General features: G+C 40.7%; 1 protein-coding gene across 9 annotated transcripts in view; it reads left to right on the top strand.

Moving 5' to 3' along the window:
- Positions 1–20055, top strand: part of ANKRD12 (ankyrin repeat domain 12) — a 132126-nt gene that overhangs the window by 91893 nt on the left and 20178 nt on the right. For 7 of the 9 annotated variants that reach the window (XR_005660041.1, XM_029066412.1, XM_029066411.1 and 4 more), the window contains one exon: positions 11086–15794. Coding sequence is in view for 7 of the 9 variants with exons in the window: in XM_029066412.1 (XP_028922245.1) it covers positions 11086–15794 (4709 nt within the window). In the remaining 2 variants the exon portion in view is untranslated. Of the gene's footprint in view, positions 1–11085; positions 15795–16842; positions 16914–20055 lie in introns of all 9 variants that reach the window. The other 2 variants (XR_005660040.1, XM_039912139.1) reach the window with 1 other exon arrangement.

Here is a 20055-nt window from a genome sequence, read left to right as displayed (position 1 = left end):
GAATGATAATGATGATAATAATGGTATATTTGTTAAGCAATTATTATGTGCCAAGCACCGAATTAAGCGCTAGCAGAGGTATGAAGATAATCATACACTAAATTACAAGGGATAGAAGACAGATTACTAGACAGATTACACTAGAAGATAAGATTTCCAGTTTAAAGAGAAGGCATTTGGGGCATCTGGGGAGCTTGCAAACACATCCATTTAAACATTAAGTATTTCTTCTAACAAAACATTGAAGTGTACTTTTAAAATGTGTTTGGATCAATGTTGTTTTCACAGAGAAAGCTTGCGTTTAGACTAGGAAAACAATCTAGCAGCACATCAGCTCACCTATCCCCCCCACATTTCATACCTCCTTTCCGCAAGGGCCCACCTTGTTGGGATAGATGAACATCCCCCTTGCCTGAGGAGATAATCATAATAGTAGTGCGTAAGCACTTCAGTCAGTCAATCGGTGGTATTTATTCAGCACCAACTACATGCAGAGCACTCTTACTATGTGGAAAATACTGGGGTAAATACAAGCTAAGCAGGTTGGACACAGCCCCCTTTTTCCATAGGGTTCACAGGGATAGAGGAATTTCAGGCTGCAAGGATTTCAGGAATCAACACTGGCTCTCTCCTCCCCCGGCACGTGCCCCCCCCTCCAGAAAAAAATAGACCTGGAAAAGTAGTAACACCTTCTGCTGAGCCTGGAGAATTCATTGTCATTACATATTAAGCACTTACGGTGTGCAAAGCACTGTACTATGTGCTTAAAGCACCTGTCTGTAGCCAGGAGGGGTGAGGATAAACTTTGCCATGTCACTCCCTGGCCAGATGAATACGAGCCATGGCAGTGTTGTGCTGGATTTATACTTAAATCCCTAACCACAGATGGCTAAAACCTCCAAGGAGCAGTTTGAAGGCGATGCTGAGAGGAGAGGTAGGGTGGAAGGCCATGCCTAGGAGGGGGTGAGTTGGAAGGCCACGCTAAGAATGCTGCATGAGCCTTCAGGAAATGACTTCTATGCCTTTGAAACTACCTGGATCAGCTCCAGACTGACTTTATGGGATCAGAACCAGATGCTACTCAAACTATGTGTGGGTCTCTCTCACTCTCCTTTCCCCTCCCCATTCTCTTTCTTTAATGTTCTTTTAAGTGATTCATGAAAACTCATCTTGACTTCGGTGAGTACATTCAAAATGTAAGCAAAAATTTAAGGTGCTCCTTTCACCTTACCATTTGAAAATGTCACAGACTTTTTAAGTGTGAGCCATTTTTTTAACTCAGTCTTAAAACAACTAATGCAGTTCATTCATTTGATCATATTTATTGAGTGCTTACTGTGTGCAAAGCACTATACTTAGCACTTGTGAGAGTATAATACAGTTCATCCTTAATGCATACCTAAATCTTTTTAAATGAAACTTAAATTAGATTGGCTGCATATTTCCATCCATTTATTCACAGTGTAAACAGTCAGTGGTATTTATTGAGTGCCTACTGGGTGCTGAGCACTGTGCTGAGTGCTTGGGAGAGTACAGTGCAATAGAATTAGCAGACACATTCCCTGCCTGTACTGCACTTAAAGTGTAGAGTAAAAACTCCTAACCATATTAATACATTCATTCACTCTATCGTATTTATTGAGCACTTACTCTGTGCAGAGCACTGTACTAAGCATTTGGAAAGTACAATTCAACAACAGAGACAGTCCCTACCCAACAAGGGGCTCACAGTCTAGAAGGGAAGAGACAGACAACAAAACAAGTAGACAGGCATCAATAGCATCATTATAAATAAATAGAATTATAGATATGTACACTTGGTTAAAATAAATAGAATAATAAATATGTATGTATGTACGCAAGTGTTGTGGGGCGGGGAGGAGGGTAAAGCAGAGGGCGAGAGAAGGAGTGATGGGGAGGGGAGGCAGGCTCAGTTTAGGAAGGCCTCCAGACATCATCCTTTCACCTTAATAATTCCTTTTCCCTTAAACTGTGTACTGAGCTCTCTTTGGAAAGACAATGCAGTGTCCTGTCTGATGCCCAGTAGATCCGAACAGCTATGACCATGACTACTAGGGCTATTATTATTAGGGCTTTCTTTTGAGTTATGATGAACCAGGGCAACTCCCCTGAGCCTACTCTTCACCCAAACATCCTCCACTGTCTGCATGATGATTCCCCTCTACCTTCTTCACCATCCCAATCAGTGAATATCACTGAATACATATTTCTGTAGTAAACTCTTAGGAGAAAGATTCATGGTCTTTGCTCTTGAGGAGCTCACAAGTCTCTATCTGTTGCCGAATTGTACTTTCCAAGTGCCTAGTACAGTGCTCTTCATATAGTAAGCGCTCAATAAATATTATTGAATGAATGAATGAACAAACATTGCAGCCTGAATGTGTTCTATAAACCTAGGAAGTAGCATTCAGTCTTTCTTCCCGTGTGTAGATTGCACTGTGACTTTTTTAGTGGTATTTGTTAAACGCTTACTATGTGCCAGGCATTGTACTAAACGATGGCGTAGATTCCAGCTAATCAGGTTGGACACAGTCCATGTCCCTCATGGGGCTTAGAGTCTTAATCCCCATTTTACAGATGAGGTAACTCTGGCACAAGGAAGATAAGTCACCTGCCCAAGGTAACACAGCAGACAAGTGGTGGAGCTGGGGTTAGAACCCAGGTCCTTCTGACTCCCAGGGTAGGCCATGCTGGTTCTCTGGGATTCCATTCTGCTTTGTATTCTAATTGCAAAAAAGAAATTTCTGCCCAAAATAATGTTCTCGTATTGGTTTATTTGTGCACATCCAGCTAAGAGGAATCACTGATGATCAAATATAAAGATAACTTTCCCTGATGATTCTTTTGGAGTTTTGAATTGGGATATTTGAGATCTAATTCAAATCATGTTATAATAACACAAAGGTTCAGCATTATACCTTTCCCCTGTTAGCTTATTTTCTAGAAGAAAAGCACATATTCAGATTGCCTAAATTGTACCTGCGAATATTACAAGAGAGCCATTAACTGGTGCCCATGTAACTGAAATGATTCAACCCTGGCCAGTCAATTCCAGCTGCAGAATCAAGTGTATTTATTGAGCGCTTCCTGTGTGCAGATCCCTGTACTAAGCACCTGGGAGAGTACCGTATAACAGAATTGGTAGACACGTTCCCTGCCCTCAGTGAGCTTACAGCCAGAGAGCAGCTTCTTCCCTAACCTCTTTTTTCCCAGAGCCATTGGTTGGCAAATGCAAAATGCAGGAACAGTTAAAGGGCCATTCTGCTTGACCACATTCTTCTTTCAGAGCAAAAAGCCTCGGTGCCAATCTCATATTGGCAACAGAGGCCATGTACATGCTGTACACCTGTACATGCTGACCACCCAGCCTCACTCATTCCAGGCCTCTGACGAGACCTGAGAGTTTCCATTTAGAACTGTAAAGATGCAAAATGGTAGTTTTCTGGCCTGTTAGCTCTTTGAAGTTGGTTCCTTCCCAGCTCCTTGTCACCCCTTAAAGTACCTGCTCCTCCTCCTGTCTCCTTACTCAAAATGTTGGCTCTGCAAAATAATTCTCTTTGCTGCATATCAATTGGTTACCTGCATTCAATCCTCTAATAGCCAGGAGATGTCTCTGCATCCTTTCTGCATTGCAGTGGCCAAGCCCAGAAGAAATTGAGCTTCATGCAGTTCTGTGATCTAGAAACTAAAGCAAGATATTCCAACACCAAACCTATTTGTTAAGAGTTAACCCAGTTACTCTATATCAGCCTGAGTCACTGTACTGCATAAACCCTCATAAGAGTAATCATTTTATCTTTCATGATCATTAAAAAAAGAGTCCACAGTTTTAAGAAATGTCACTTTGGCTAGCAACACTGAATGCCTGCATTTGTTGAATAATCTATCAGTCAATCATATTGAGCACTTACTGTGTACAGAGCACTGTAATAAGCACTTGGGAAAGTACAGTATGCTAGACACATTCCCTGCCCACACTGAGCTTACAGTCTAGATGGGGAGACGCACATTAATATAAGTAAATTACAGATACAGTGCTGTGGGCCTGGGATGGGGGTAAATAAAGGGAGGAAACCAGGGTGATGCAGAAGAGGAGGAAATGAGGTCTTAGGAAAGGCTTCTTGGAGGGGAGTAATTGTCAGAAATAAGGAGAGGGCATTCCAGGACATGGGCGAGAGGTTGGTAGCAGGATAGATGACATTGAGGTATAGCGAGTGGGTAGCAAGGTGAGTAGCAAGGTGAGGTAGGAGGGGACCAGGTGACTGAATGCTTTAAAGCAAATAATAAGGAATTTCTCCTTGATGCCCCTATTTAAGGCACCCATTTGGTACAGGGCATAGTTTCCTACTAGAAAGGAGGTCTCTGAAAATATATGCTCATGAACCCTTGAAGCTTGCACTGATCATTTGACAAATCACATAGACAAACGTAGACAAACATAGACTCTGTTTCACAGTAATAATAATAACTGTGGTTATTTGTTTGGATTTACTCTGGGATAGGCACTATATGTTGGGGGTGGATACAAGCGAATCGGGTTGGGAGGCAGTCCCTGTCTCTCATGGCCCTCACGGTCTTAATCCCCATTTTACAGATGAAGTAACTGAGGCACAGAGAAGTGAAGTGACTTGCCCAAGGCCACTCACCAGACAAGTGGCACAGATTGAAATAGAATTTATGACTTTCTCCCAGGCCCATTCTCTGTCAACTACACTATGCTGCTATTTACTAGGGTCTAACATAGCATGAACTCAAAGTTCTGAATTTTATGGAGAAAGGAAAAAAAAACCACCACAATTCTTCTCCTAGGGGAATTTTCAGCTTAAGTCAGTCAGTTGTATTGATTGAGCGTTTACTGTGTGCAGAGCACTGTACTAAGTGCTTGGGAGAGTACAAAACAATAATAGACACATTAAGAGTTAAGGATATGGAAAAGAAGGGACAGATCCTGTAAACGATGTGGAGAAAAAAAAACTGGCAGGATTTAGCCACATAATGAATGTGAGAGTTGAGAGGCCTTCCCACCTTATCAAAGCACTTGCCCCCGTCCTTCTTCCCTCCCTGACTGCCACCCTCAACTGTTGGCTCTCCAGTGTTTGCTTTCCCACTGCTTTCAAATGTGCCCATGTCTCCTCATCCTAAATAAACCCTTCTCTTGATCCCACAGCTCCTTCCAGTTATCACCCCATCAGCCTCCTGCCATTCCTCTTCAAACTTCTTGAGCGAATTGTCTACATCCACTGTCTCAAATTCCTCTCCTCCACTTCTCTTCTTGACCCTCTCCAATCTGGCTCCCATCCCCTTCACAGAAACCGACCTCTCAAAGGATCCAGCGGCCAGATCCAGCGGCCTCTACTCCATCCTCAGCCTCCTGCCTTCAGCATTATTGACCACTCCCTTCTCCCTGAAACATTATACAACCTCGGCTTCACTGACACTGTTCTTTCCTGGTTTTCCTCCTATCTCTTTGGCCCACTCAATCTCAGTCTCTTTAGAAGGCTCCTCCTCTTCCTCCCACCCCCTAACTATGGGAGTCCCTTAAGACTCAATTCTGGGTCCCCTTCTATTCTCCATCTACACCCACTCCCTTGGAGAAATCATTCCCGTGGCTTCAGCCACCACCTTTATGAAGATGATTCGCAAATATATATCTCCAGCCTATCTCTCTCTCTTCTCCAGTCTCACATTTTCTCCTGCCTTCAAGACATTTGTACTGGGATGTCCCAACTGCGCCTCAAAGTTAACATGCCCAAAACAGAACTCCTTATCTTCCCACCCAAACTCTTTCCTCCCTCTGACTTTCCCATCACTTTAGATGGCACCACAATCCTTCCTCTCTCACAAGCCCCTTAATTTTGGCGCTGTCCTCGATTCTTCTCTCATTCAACCCATCTATTAAGTCTGTCACTAAATCACGTTGGTTCAACCTTACCAACATCACTCAAGTCCATCCTTTCCAGTTTGGATGTCGCATTAATCCAAGAATTTATCCTACCCCACCTTGATTACCATATCAGCCTCCTTGTTGACCTCCCTGCCTCCTGTCTCGACCTGTTCCAGTCCATACTTCTGCTTTTCGGATCATTTTTCTACAAAAAATGTTCAGTCCACATTTCTCCAATCCTCAAAAACCTCTACATCGAACAGAAATTCGTTACCATCGGCTTGAAAGCACTCAGTCACTTGGCCCCCTCCATCCACGTTTCCCACCCACCATCCCAGCTGCAGTCCAGACTGCACACTTCACTCCTCTGGTGCCAACCTACCCACTGTACCCTGATCTCCTTGCCAACTCTGACCCACTTCCTGTCTTTGGTCTGAAACGCCCTCCCTCTTCATATCCGACAGACATTTACTTTCTCCACTACAAAGGCTTATTGAAGGCACTTTTTATCCAAGAGGCCTTCCCTGACTAAGCCTTCATTTCCACTTTTCCCACTCCCTGCTGCATTGCTCTGATTCGTTCCCTTTATTTACCCCTCCCTCAGCCCACAGCACTTATTTACATATCCATAATTTATATTCATATCTGTCTTCCCCTCTAGACTGTGGGCTCTCGTTGGCAGGGAATTTGTATACCAACTCTTATACTCTCCCAAGCACTTAGTACAGTGCTCTGCACACATGTGATTGATTCATATCTGTTTGTATTAAATCTGTCTCCCCTCTCTAGACTGAACTCGTTGTGGGCAGGGATTTCACTCTTTAATGTTTTATCGTACTTTCCCAAGCGCTTAGTAAAACGATCAGCACACAGGAAGCACGTAGTTCAGTGCTCTGTACACCATAAGAGCTAATAAATATGACTGAATGAATGACGGAGAGCAAGAAATCACAGGTAATATCAAGGTTGTGGTCTTTGGACGTGGAGGGTGGTGGTAGAGGGCAATCATGTTCAGAAAATTAGTTGGAGTGGATTTGGGATGGAAGATGAGAAGTTTAGTTTTCAATGTATCGAGTACGAGGTGGGTGTAAGACATAAGTGCAACTTTCTCACGGCCTCATTCTCACCTGTCCCGCCGTTGACCCCGGCCCATGTCCTACCTCTGGCCTGGAATGCCCTCCCTCCTCACAACCACCAAACTCTCTTCCCCTCTTCAAAGCCCTACTTACTGAGAGCTCACCTCCTCCAGGAGGCCTTCCCAGACTCAGCCCCCCTTTTCCTCTGCTCCTCCTCCCCTCCCCATTACCCCGACTCTCCCTTTGCTCTACCCTCATCTGCCCCAAAACACTTGGGGCAGATTTATAATTTATTTTTATTAATGATGTGTCTATATTTATAATTCTATTTAACAATAATAATAATAACGTTGGTATTTGTTAAGCGCTTACTATGTGCAAAGCACTGTTCTATGCGCTGGGGGGATAAAAGGTGATCAGGTTGTCCCTCATGGGGCTCACAGTCTTCATCCCCATTTTACAGATGAGGGAACTGAGGCCCAGAGAAGTTAAGTGACTTGCCCAAAGTCACACAGCTGACAAGTGGTGGAGCTGGGATTAGAACCCATGATCTTTGACTCCCAAGCCTGTGCTCTTTCCACTGAGCCACTGAGTGTATTTGTGTACAGTGATGCTACTGATTCCTGTTTACCTGTTTTAATATCAGTCTCCCCCTTCTGTGAGCCCATTATGGGCAGGGATTTTCTCTAATTGTTGCTGAATTGTACTTTCCAAGCACTTAGTACAGTACTCTGCACATAGTAAGTGCTCAAAAGTTATGACTGAATGAATGAATGAAAGTCTCCTGGAAGGAAGAGGAAATGTGAGGTTGCAGAGGTGAGAGTTGAAGGCTAGAATATTAGAGTTGAGTAGAGCAGATAATTAAAGACCTGGAAGTGGAAGGGCTATGAAAGAAGTTATTGTAAATGGGGACAAGAAGGGGGTCCCGAATGGACCTCTGAGGGACACCCACAAGTAGGGGATGAGGAGTTCAAGAGGAGCCAGCAAAAGAGATTGAGAAGGAGCAACCAGAGAGGTGAGGAGATGGTGCGTGATATTAGTATACGAAGTGCCTCATTAGTGTGAGAGGGAAGCCAGACCTGGGCTGAAGTGGCTGTGCTCTCTTCTGAAAGCTTCTCATTGTCAGAATGATTGTTCTGTAGAATCAATCAGTGGCGGTTGTTGAGCGCTGACTGTGTATAGTGCACTGTATGAAACCTGTTGGAGTACCAGGAGGAAACAGAAAAAAATGTGTGCTAACTCTAGCTTTTAGTGAATAAGAACAGAACCTGAAGACCAGAGTGAAGGAATTTTATTTTAATATTTAGTGTCCCGTGTGAGGAAATATGATTTTGGGCACAATTCTTCATTCATTCCTTTAGTGGTATTTATTGAGCACTTACTGTGTGCAAAACACTCTACTAAGTGCTTGGAAGAGTACAACATAACAAGAAAAAAGACTTATTCCTGCCCACAACAAGCTCACAGTCTAGAGGGGAAGACAGATATTAATATGAATAAATCTATAAACAAATATATAAATTACAGATATATGCCTATGTTCTGTGCGGTTGGGAGGGAGGATGAATGAAGGAGCAAGTAGGACCGGAGGAGAAGGGAGTGGAAGAAAAATTCGTCCAATTCTAAGTTCCATTTTCAGTGTAAACTTAATGTATATAAAAAGATTTGATTAGTTTTAGGTATTTACTGAAAACATTGTCTACGTTGCTTTACAGTTTACATTATCTGATAAGAAATACACAAAAAGTAGAGTAAATATCCATATACAACTGAAGAAACTGAGGCAAAGAAGATTTTTTAAAAAGTTCTGCACATTCATTAATTTATTAATACTTGAAGTCCTCAAGATTAAATTTCATTCATTCAGTTGTAATTTTGAGCACTTCCTGTGTGCAGAGCACTGTACTAAGCGCTTGGAAAGTACAATTCAGTGACAAAGACAATCCCTGCCCACAACGGGCTCACAATCTAGAAGGGGGGAGACAGGTAGCAAAACAAGTAAACAGGCATCAGTAGCATCAGTATAAATAAATAGAATTATAGATAGGTGCACATCATTAATATAAATAAGTAGAATTATAAGTATGTTATATACGCAAGTTCTGTGCAGGCGGTAGAGCAAAGGGAGTAAGTCGGGGCAATGGGCGGGGGGAGCCGAGGAAAAGGGGGGCTTAGTTTGGGAAAATGTGAAAATTTTTTCCATAGCCCAATGCATTTTTTCACCTCCAACAGTTAGTAACATCATTATGGGTAGGGGATGAGTCTGATAATTTTCTTTATTGTACTCTTCCAGGTGCTTAGATTAGACCAGTGCTCTGCACATAGTATGTGCTCAATAAGTACTATTGATTGATTGATCAGTAATTGCACTGCTCTGTGAGCTGGGAGTGAGAGAAGGAATATATAAATAGCACTAGATTCCACTTGATCATCTGTAGCAAGTCCCAGGTCAAGTTTCCTAAGTTACTTGCTAATAAAGGGCCTGTTTGAGCCGTATGTTATTAAGTAATGTTTATTATACTGCCAGTAGAGATGGGGAAAGTCTTCTGCTTGTGTGAGGATTTTAATGTAGTATCTAGATAAGCCCAGCAAAGTATTTTGGTAATAATTTTAGACTAGAGTTTCCATTACCAGAAATACTTTATTGTACTGACTACCAATTTATTCTCATATAATACCATATAAAACGCTAATATTCTTTGGTTCATTTTTGTTGGGTGTCTTTTTGGTTCTATCAATTTAGTAAAATTTGGTAAATAAAATTTTAGGCTATTGGCCTAAAAAAGCAACTTAACACAATTGATGATTTTGTTTTTTAATGGTATTTAAGTGCTTACTATGTGCTAGGCACTGTACTAAGCACTGGAGGGGGATGCAAACTAATCAGGTTGGACATAGTCCGTGTCCCACATAGGACTCAATCTCTATTTTACAGATGAGGTAACTGAGGCAGAAAGTTAAGTAATTTACCCAGATCACACGGCAGACAAGTAGCAGCGCCGGGATTAGAACCCAGGTCCTTCTGATTCTCAGGTCCATGCTCTATCCACTAGTCCATGCTGCTTCTCTCACTCGAGCACTTACTGTGAGTAGAGCACTATAAAAAGCACGTGGCACTTTGCTAAGAATAGGACTGTGAGCCTCATGTGGGACAGGGACTGGGCCCAACCCAATTTGCTCGAAACCACCCCAGCGCTTAGTACAGTGCCCATTACATAGTAAATGCTTAGCAATTATTATAATTATTATCTATCCGGTTTGCTGTGCCTGTTGATGCCTCACACCGCCAATCAGTTCCACGAAGGCATATTTTTCAAAGCATCACCCATATAGTGGCTCAGAGCAGCATAGGAGGAACAAATAGGGACTATATGAGCCATCATGACTGGAGATAGGATGGCTCGAGGTTCCCCCGTGGCAGCAATAAAGACTGGTTTGTTTCTTCTACTGCTGCTCAGCCACTTTCGGCAGTACTTCTGGTTGAAATGCAAGTTCTAGGGAGCCAGAGACAGCAGCAGTTGGACTTTCTATTTTTGCCCTCCACTCCTGCTGAGCTTCTCCTTTGGCTTCTCTGGGGTCTAGCCACCAGTAAGAGAGCAAAAAGAGGCCCAGCGGTAAGAGCAAGTACAGATAGCAAAAGAGGCTTCTGGTATCCTGGCAGAGGTGCCCTTCCAACACTCTTCTGCCCTCATGTCATATCCCGCACACAAAGGCAGACCCAAGGAAATGATAAACTTAATTTTTATATGTGTTCGGGATCATACACTGTTTCTATTGCTGTTTCTCTAGTCACTTAATTATAAGGATCCTGTGGTCTTTCAAATGTCAACTGGAGGGTTTTTTTCCCCTCCATTTGTATGAAAAGGAAGAACCGTTAGAAAGTTTGAGGATTATGGCAGAGGACAGGACGTTCTGGAGAAAGTATATCCATGGAGTCGCTATGAATAGGAAATGACTCGAGGGCACTTAATAATAATAATTGTCTGAAACGTATTTCTCTGATGTCCTTAACTTTGCTATTCGTCATAATTTTTAAAATTGTCATTAGTTATTAAAAAAAATCCCAACCCATTTCACAAATGATTCTTTTTCTTCTTCTTCTAGATTCTGAAGGAGCTCCATCTGTAAATCCTTCCAGTGTTGATGAAAACATCGATTCTGAAACAGAGAAAGACTCTCTAGTCTGTGAAAGCAAACAGGCAATACCCAGTAAAGCATCTCTTTCATCGGCACTCGATGAATATGAGTTCAAAGATGATGATGAAGACGATGATGTTGAAATAAATAAAATGATTGATGACAGACACCTTCTGAGAAAAGAGCTAAGAAAAGAGGAGGAATGCGAAATGGACAAAAGCAACTTATTTATGAAACAGGAAAAGACTGTATTTCCAAAATCATTTAAAGGTAAAAAACAAAAGCCATCTCGAGTTCTTTATTCAAGTTCTGAAAGTTCAGATGAAGAAATTCAAGATAAAAAGATTGCTGCCATTCCATGTTCTACTCCTGAAACTTCAAATTCTGATACAAGGACAAGAAAGGAATACATAGTTTCGAGTGAACTAAAGCAGAAAGGGAAAGTAAAAAGGAAACTAAAGAACCCAAACAAAAACAAAGAAAATCAAGAATTGAAGCAAGAAAAAGATGGAAAAGAAAATACAAGGATATCAAATTTAGTAGGGTGTCCTGCATTAGAATCATTAGAGAGGACCAAAGACGAAGAGAGTTTTAGAAAGTCTTTCAGCCCAAAAGATGAGACTTCATTACAGTTGTTCGAGCTTCCTGCTGAAAAATCTTCAAAACTTGCTTGTGGATTCAGTGAAAAGCAATCAACGGCACTGAAGCAAGAAAACCCGAAAATGTGTTTATCACCTAGCAGTTCTGAAATGTCATTACAATCTGACCATGTACGGTATGACAACAATATAGAATCCGAGTTCCTATTGGAAAGTTCAAGTGGAAAACCTTGCAAACACAAAGAAAAAGTCAAACATCAGAAAGATTTCCACTTAGAATTTAATGAAAAATCTAGTCCAAAAACTAAAGAGGAAGATCCTAGTCCAGCATTTGAAAATTCAGACTGTATGTTCAAAAAGTTTGACAAAGAGGGCAAGGCACTAAAAAAGCATAAGTTGAAGCATAAAGAAAGAGACAAGGACAAACACAGAAAAGAGCAGGATGTTGAAAAGGAGAAAAACAAGCATAGGGACAGTGTTAAAGAAGTGCAAAGAAATGTTGAATTTGACAGAGAATTTTGGAAAGAAAATTTTTTTAAAAGTGATGAAACTGAAGATCTGTTCTTAAATATGGACCACGAATCTCTGTCATCAGAAAAAAAGTTGAAGGTGGAAAAAACAAAAGATGACAAAACAACAAAGGACAAAAATATCCCAAAAGAGAGAGGTTTTAAAGATGAAAGAGAAAAAACTAAAAGAGAAAATGAGAAATCTTTAAAGGAGGAAAAAATTAAGGACTTGAAGGAAGAAAGGGAGAATCTAGCCACAGATAAAGAAACAGAATTTTCCTTTTTGAGCACGTCTGCCAAGGAAGAATCTGGAGGATTTCATTTAATAGAAAAAGAAATAGAAATGGAGAAACAGGAAAAGAGCTTAAAGGAAAATAAAGATAGATCTGAGAAGCGACCCCAAAATAAAGAAAAAGATCATGAGAAAATGGATAGAAAAAATATAGAAAAAGAGAAGAAGGTGAAACATGACCATAAACCAGAGAAAGACAAATTAGAAGTTATTGAGTGTATAGAAAAATCCAAGGAAAAAGACAAAAATTTACAGCAAACAGAAAAATGTCTTAAAGAAAGTGATAAAATAAAAAATATTCCCATTAAAAAACCTGATGACAAAGAAAGAAGTAGAGATAAAACGGATAAAAAGCATGACAGAGAAAAGCCTGAAAGAGAAAGACATTCGGGTGACAGCAAAGAAAAGCACTCCAGTGACAAAAAAGTGAAGTCCTCAGAAAAAGATAATGACTATATCAAATTGGATAAAGGCAAAAGTAAAGAAAAGGAAGTAGAAAAAAGAGAAAGGGTGAGGGATAAGGAAAGCTTAGTTATAGTCAATTCTAAGCATATGCAGGAAGAGAAGAGATTGAATATTGCAGAAAGCAGTAAAACATTTCATGAGAAACTTTTTCCCTTAAAGGAAAAACCAAAAGATGAACCTTTGAAGACTCCAGATGGAAAAGAAAAAGATAAAAAGGATAAAGATATAGACAGGTACAAAGAGCGAGACAAACACAAAGATAAGACGCAAGTCAATAATCTACTTAAATTAAAATCTGAAGCAGATAAGCCAAAACTCAGAGCATCGCCAGCCCCAAGAGACATTAGACCTAAAGAAAAGAGGTTAGTTAATGATGATCTAATGCAGACAAGTTTTGAAAGAATGCTAAGCCTTAAGGACTTGGAAATCGAGCAGTGGCATAGAAAACATAAGGAAAAAATTAAGCAGAAAGAAAAGGAACGGCTAAGGAATCGTTCCATTCTAGACCTCAAGATGAAAGAGAAGGAAAGAGCAAAATATTCATTAAGTGACATGAAAAATAAAGAGCTGATTAGGTCCAAAAGTTCAGAGTTGTCGGAAGCTTACAACAAGGAGAAACAATCGAAAGATGCTACCCGTAACAGGTCTCAGTCTGTAGATACCAAAACCATAACAAACCTTCGAAAGGCCCCCTTGGTTTCAGATAATAGTTTAAACAGATCTCCTAGGTCAGAAAGTGAAAAGGCAAGTCTGAGCTCTCGGTCAGTGTCCATGATTTCCATTGCCAGCTCAGAAGACTCGTGCCATACCACGGTCACGACTCCAAGACCGATGGTTGAGTACGATTCTGATTTCATGTTAGAAGCCTCGGATTCCCAGATGGTCTTTACCCAGGCACCGTTTTTGCCCACTGCCAAATCTCCAGCCCTCCTTGAAAGAGAGTCAGTTGGCACGGCTGAGTTGTCAGACCAGATGAAACCATCCTTTGCCAACCGACTTCCTCTCCCCTATGTTAGGTCATCTTCTGTTGAAGATGGGAAACCTGTTATAAATGAGCCTAGACCTATTGTAGAAGTGCGAAGATGCAGTATGCCATCTGTCGTTTCTGAGCAATCTAAGCAGTTTCAAACAGTATCTGAAGAAAATCCGAGTGTTTTGCTAACAGTTCCGGGTCACATGTGCATTTCCCCCAAGCCTGAGATGTGCGCATGCAGTATGTCTGAAAAAGACTTTTCAAATATGCCCAACTTACATTCCAGTTACACGTCCTCCCCAACTAGACCTGGCAAATACATTTCATCAGATTCAAACTTGTTTAAAAACACTGCTCAAATGAGTCCTTTAGCAGAAAGCCCTATGCCCCCTGAACTGTGCAGTCAGAGCAGTATTGCTCAGCCAAATAAACCGTGGGACGTGGCTTTTGGCCGACTTGAGTCGTTAAGCACCAGTGACCTTAACTGCTCAAGTTACAGAGTGTCGGAGCAGAATTTGGCTAGCCACGGCTTATGTAATTCTGAAAATAGGACAGTAAAAGAACAGAGTGTTTCTGAGTTATTACCTCAACACCCAACTGAACTTTTAGGAAATTCCTGTTCCCAGGAAGCAGCGTCCTATTTGCCATCTCAGCCTCCCTGTTCTTTCCATATCCAGGCAGTCTCAGAGTTGGAATGTCTGTCTAAGCATGTGTCTCTGTCAGGTTCTGGTAACCACGGGTCGGTCTTTGTACAACAGCTTAATTCAGTTCAGGCCATCAGCTCTGATCTAGACTCCGTCCCTGATCCGTCCAAAGGGATTGAAAACACTGTCTTCCCAACAGACATTAAAAGGACCGATAGTTTTGTCACTTTGTATTCTGAGAATGCCGTCGAAGATGCAGCACCACATTTTGAAAGGACTAGTTCTCTCCCTGCGCTACAGTCTGAAAAAGATTTCCCTTTAAGTGACGGCTGCCCACAACTAAGTGTGCCTCCGATTGTGTTTAGTAAACTGCTTTATAAAACCTCTCAAGTTCCTGAAGAAGATAACACAGTTGTCACTCAGATCATTCCAAATGAAAGAGAAAACAAACCTGAACATGTAATTTCGACTCATTCGTCTAGCAATAAACCCGATTTTGATTTATACGCAGGAGTGCCTAAAGGAAATCTAAGTGAGCCAGCCAACCAAAAATACTACAGTCTAACGGGGCAAGGAATGGTTTCTATAGGCAATGACGACCCATCACAGGTTACTTTGTTAAATTTGGAGAGTAACTCGCCACATTTGATCCAACCAGAGGAACACAAGTGTAATCTGCCAAGTAGGCCAGAAGTAGAGGAACATGCCGAACACCATCAAACTACACCAAGGGTAACCAGAAACCGAGCAAATGTAATTGCAAATCAGAATAAGCAGATCCCTACGAGCTGCTTGCCATTATCAGAAAGAGAAAATGAGTCTGCCTCTCCTAGAGGAAGGATAAGATTAACAGAGGAAGAGGATGCTCAAATTCACCATCCACGTAAAAGAAAAATGTCCCGGGTGCCTCAGCCTGTGCAAGTCAATCCCTCCCTGTTACAAGCAAAGGAGAAAACTCAGCAGTCTCTAGCAGCCGTTGTAGATTCTCTGAAACTAGATGAGATTCAACCGTACAGTTCTGAAAGAGCAAATCCATATTTTGAATACTTGCATATAAGGAGAAAAATAGAGGAGAAACGCAAATTATTGTGTAGTGTCATACCTCAAGCACCTCAGTATTATGATGAGTATGTGACATTTAATGGCTCATACCTACTAGACGGAAATCCCTTAAGCAAGATTTGTATTCCTACTGTAAGTAAAACAATTTTACCTGATACAATACGTAATCTCTTGTCTAACTGTTTTATTCAATCTGATGTGGGAGGTCTTAATAATCTCTACCCCCTATGTGATCTGCTTTAATCTTTGATATTTGAGAGGTTCTTTTTTAAATTATATTACCATTCTGTTGATTTTCTCGTTACCTGATCTGCTTCTAATCTTTGATATTTGAGAGGTTCTTTTTTAAATTATATTACCATTCTGTTAATTTTCTCATTACCCAGTGGTAGAAGTTCCATGTTACTAAAGAGAACAGTTGCTCTGTAGTGGACAGACACAGATCCCGAGTGAACCCTCTGTTGGAGCAATGCTTGAAAGCAAGATTGAGTGACAAATTTAGGAAATGCTTAGACGAAAACAAGAAGTATGGCTTGTGCTTTTACTCCCCACAAGACACCTAGTAACATTCTGTCTTGTTTCATAGGTCATTGGAGATTTAAAGCCTTTTTGAGAGAAAATTATGTTATCCTGCAATAACCCCTGCAGATTTTAAGGAAATCTAAGTAGGAACTTCCAGAAGTTCTGAATAGAAGTTAATTAGCAGTTATAATTCCTTGAAGAGGAATAGAGAAAATTGTGTAGCTATGTATTTGAAAATACCCCAAAAAAGTTATTCTGGCTTCCTAGTCATTTTCTTGATTCTTCTTGCCTTTTCATACCTGCCTTCAGAAAAATGATTTCATCTGAAGTGATTGCCCTACCACCAAAGGGTGGTATATGTAAGTCAGTACCATTGTGGATGAAATCTTTTTGCAAGCAATTTCACGATTTAAGAACAATTGGATGTGTACAATATAGTTTGACGTTTTCATTTTTGGGATTATGGTGCCACCTGCTGTTTGTCATATTGTAATCTCTTTAAGTCCTGCAAAATAGTTGAGTTATTTTGTAGTTCTTTGAGTGAATATGCGTATGTTCTGTCTTCAAGAATTTTAAACCATTTCTCAATGTTAATCTTTTTTAATCTTCACAATATCCATGTGAGGCAGATAATGGTAAATATTACCCCATTTTACAGGAGAAACTGAGTCAAAGGAATGGACTTAAAACCATGAACCTGAAACTGCCGTTCAAACCACCAGTTTCAAGGTTAGATCATAGTTAATGAATTCTGAGGTGTTGTTTTTTTTTTTCCCCTTGGGGACCAGAAGAGCAGAGAAGACAACCGGAGAGCAGACCCTGGTTCCTTAGGAAAGGGTCAATTAAAAAGTAGCCCACTTCAGGGACCCCTGGAGCAGATGTGGCATGGATGACCTGATTGCCAAATCTACTCTCCCTGAATTCATGCTGTTGATACTAGTAATTCCTTAGAATCATGAGATGCCACTTGCTTAAGGACCCAAATATATGCCCAAAATTTCACATGAAGCTACTACAAAAACAATGATTAGATTTAAAATATACATATTGTGAGCCCCAGGTGAAACAAGAACTGTGGTCCAACCTAATTAACTTGAATCTACCCCAGCACTGAGAACAGTGCTTGAAACGTAGTGAACGCTTAACACATACCATTAAGAAAATGATATACAATTGACAATTAGTAATCATATTAATTTCTGTATATTTCTGTGAATTCAGTAGCCGATAGATTATCTGGTCATGTTAAGAGGGGAAAAGCTAGTTAGGAAAATAATTTTACAATTTTTTTCCTGAAAACTTTCAAGTTTAATGTAGAATGTCAGTTTCCTTAGTGTATCATTTGCCCTAGTATTCAGAGGCAGCACTGTTGGCAGCATAATTTCCCTTGACCAGAAATGAAAAAGATATTGTTCCACAAGGAGTACGTGAATAGTCTGCCATCTAGCCAATTGCTGTAGTCATGGACAGTGAAACCTTTTGCTATTTGTGGTTGTGTCATTTAGCCTTCTGGCCATCGTGGTCATTTTATTGCAAGTGAGTCAACCTGTTTATGAGTTCCAGGCAATTTGTTCTCATTTTATCATTGGAATTACCATTGCAAGTTTTCTTATTCTGAGTGCAAGTTGATTTCTGGCTTATTTTTTTGAAAGCATCTCACAATTGGACAAGATGAAATAAGGAGTATTTAGAGAATATAATTTATTCTGATGCACCCATTGCTCAAACCTAGGGACTGGGTTTTTCTCTCGAGCTAGTCTTAGAATTTTGTCTGCCGTGAAGTATTTGTGATAGCAATCTGTTGTTCTGGAAATTACGTTTATGTTGTATGTATGTCAGTTTGGTAAAGCAGATGGCAATTTTCCATGAGGGGGAGAAAAATATCAGTACCTGAGGCTATTAAAAGATGATGGGAAACAAAGAGAAAATGCATTGAAAAGTAGCTGAGCTTTCTGCTTTTCTTTTTCTCTATTTTGCACATTGGTACTAGCCCGCTTCCTCAAGGTTTTAAGACAGATGTTGAGGGTATTCTTTATCAAAACAACTTTGCTGGCTCACTGCCCTTTCTTTTATGGCTGGTCAAATCCCAGGGCAGCAGCTGGAGTTGGGGTAGGGACCTACATTCCCAGCATTAAACATGAGTCTGTAAGATGACCAGAAGCCAGAAATAGAGCAATGGAATGGGAGTTTTTATTTGAAAGAAATAACCATAGGAAAGCTTAGAAATCCAGGAAAGGACAACTACTTACCCTGACTGCAGTCATTTCGTAATCTTCCTATGAAACAATGCCAGAGAGAAGCTGTGCCTAGTAAAACCACTCCATCTTAGTTTTCTCCATCCCTCTTCCAAACGGTGTCCATTTGTTTCTGAATCCCCTTCTTGGGACAACCAGAAGATATAAAGGGCCCTAAGATACTGCAAAATCTTGCTTAGTGTGAGGTCCTTTTTTTTCTTGGGATTTTCCATTCTGTGTCTTTTATTCATTCTGCTGATAGCATCCCAGGAACGTATCCTACTCCAGAGTTTAATTCACAAGTTAACCACAAGCAGTTGCTAGAGAGCAACCAAGTCCACAAATTTATCTCATTTTCCTGCTAGTTTCGTTTTGTAGGGGTGCAGATTTTCATGACTTAAAATCCTATCAGAACGCCTACTTTAAAATCTTTTTCGTGCCTCATGTCCTGGCTTTAATACACTTAAGTAGGAGTACTAGTAGTATTTATCAAATGTGCACTACTAGGTGCTTGGGAAGTACAAAATAAATAACTCGATCCACACCCACAAGGAATTTACAGGATTTCCATTGTTAATCAGCCCATGGATACGTAACTATAATTATGATGGGGAGAGGCTATAGATTCGCCACCTGAAAGTAAGATTAAGGAAGATGTGGGTGGCCAAGATCCCATTTAAACCAGATTAAAATATTAATCTAATGATGTAATCTAATGATGATTAACAAAAACTGTGTTATTGTTAGAAGCAAGCGCCAATCATGTAAAAATGGATCACCTGTCAAATTGCTCATTAATTACTTCAATATAATGACTGATCTGTCATATATCAGACAAATTATAAATGGCACTAAGTGCTTACTGTGTACTGAGTACTGTACTAAGCACTTGAGTACAACATTGAAATTGAATCTCATGCTCTTGATTAGACTCTTGAATCTCTTGATTAGACTGTAAGCCCATCAATGGGCAGGGATTGTCTCTGTTGCCGAATTGTACATTCCAAGCGTTTAGTACAGTGCTCTGCATATAGTAAGTGCTCAATAAATACTATTGAATGAATGAACAGTTGGGAGAAACACTCTCTGTTCACAATGAGCTTACAGTCTAATCAGCCAATCCTATTTATTGAGCTATTACTGTGTGCAGAGCACTGTACTAAACTCTTGGAAGAATGCAACATAATATAACAGACACATTCCCTGCCCACAAGACGCTTACAGTGTAGAGGGGGAGACAGACATTAATATAAACAAAATTACAGATAGGTACATAAGTGCTGTGAGGCTGGGAGGAGAGGATGAGTAAAGGGAGCAAGTCAGGGTGACGCATAAGGGAATGGGAAAAGAGGAAAGGAGGGTTTAGTCAGGGAAGGCCTCCTGGAGGAAATGTGCCTTCAATAAGACTTTGAAGTTGGAGAGAGTAATTGTCTGTCGAATATGAAGAGGCAGGGCCTTTCAGTCCAGAGGCAGGACGTGGGCGGGAGGTCGGTGGCGAGATAGATGAGATCGAGGTACAGTGAGAAGGTTAGCATTAGAGAAGCGACGTATGCCGGCTGGCTTGTAGTAGAAGAGTTAGCGAGCTGACTGAGGGGGCCAGGTGATTGCTTTAAAGCTGATGGTAAGGAGTTTCTGTT

This window comes from Ornithorhynchus anatinus, chromosome 5, assembly GCF_004115215.2.
Source record: "Ornithorhynchus anatinus isolate Pmale09 chromosome 5, mOrnAna1.pri.v4, whole genome shotgun sequence".
Classification (NCBI taxonomy): Eukaryota; Metazoa; Chordata; class Mammalia; order Monotremata; family Ornithorhynchidae; genus Ornithorhynchus; species Ornithorhynchus anatinus.
Note: the sequence above shows the minus strand (reverse complement) of the source record. Positions and strands in the feature narration are given on the sequence as shown.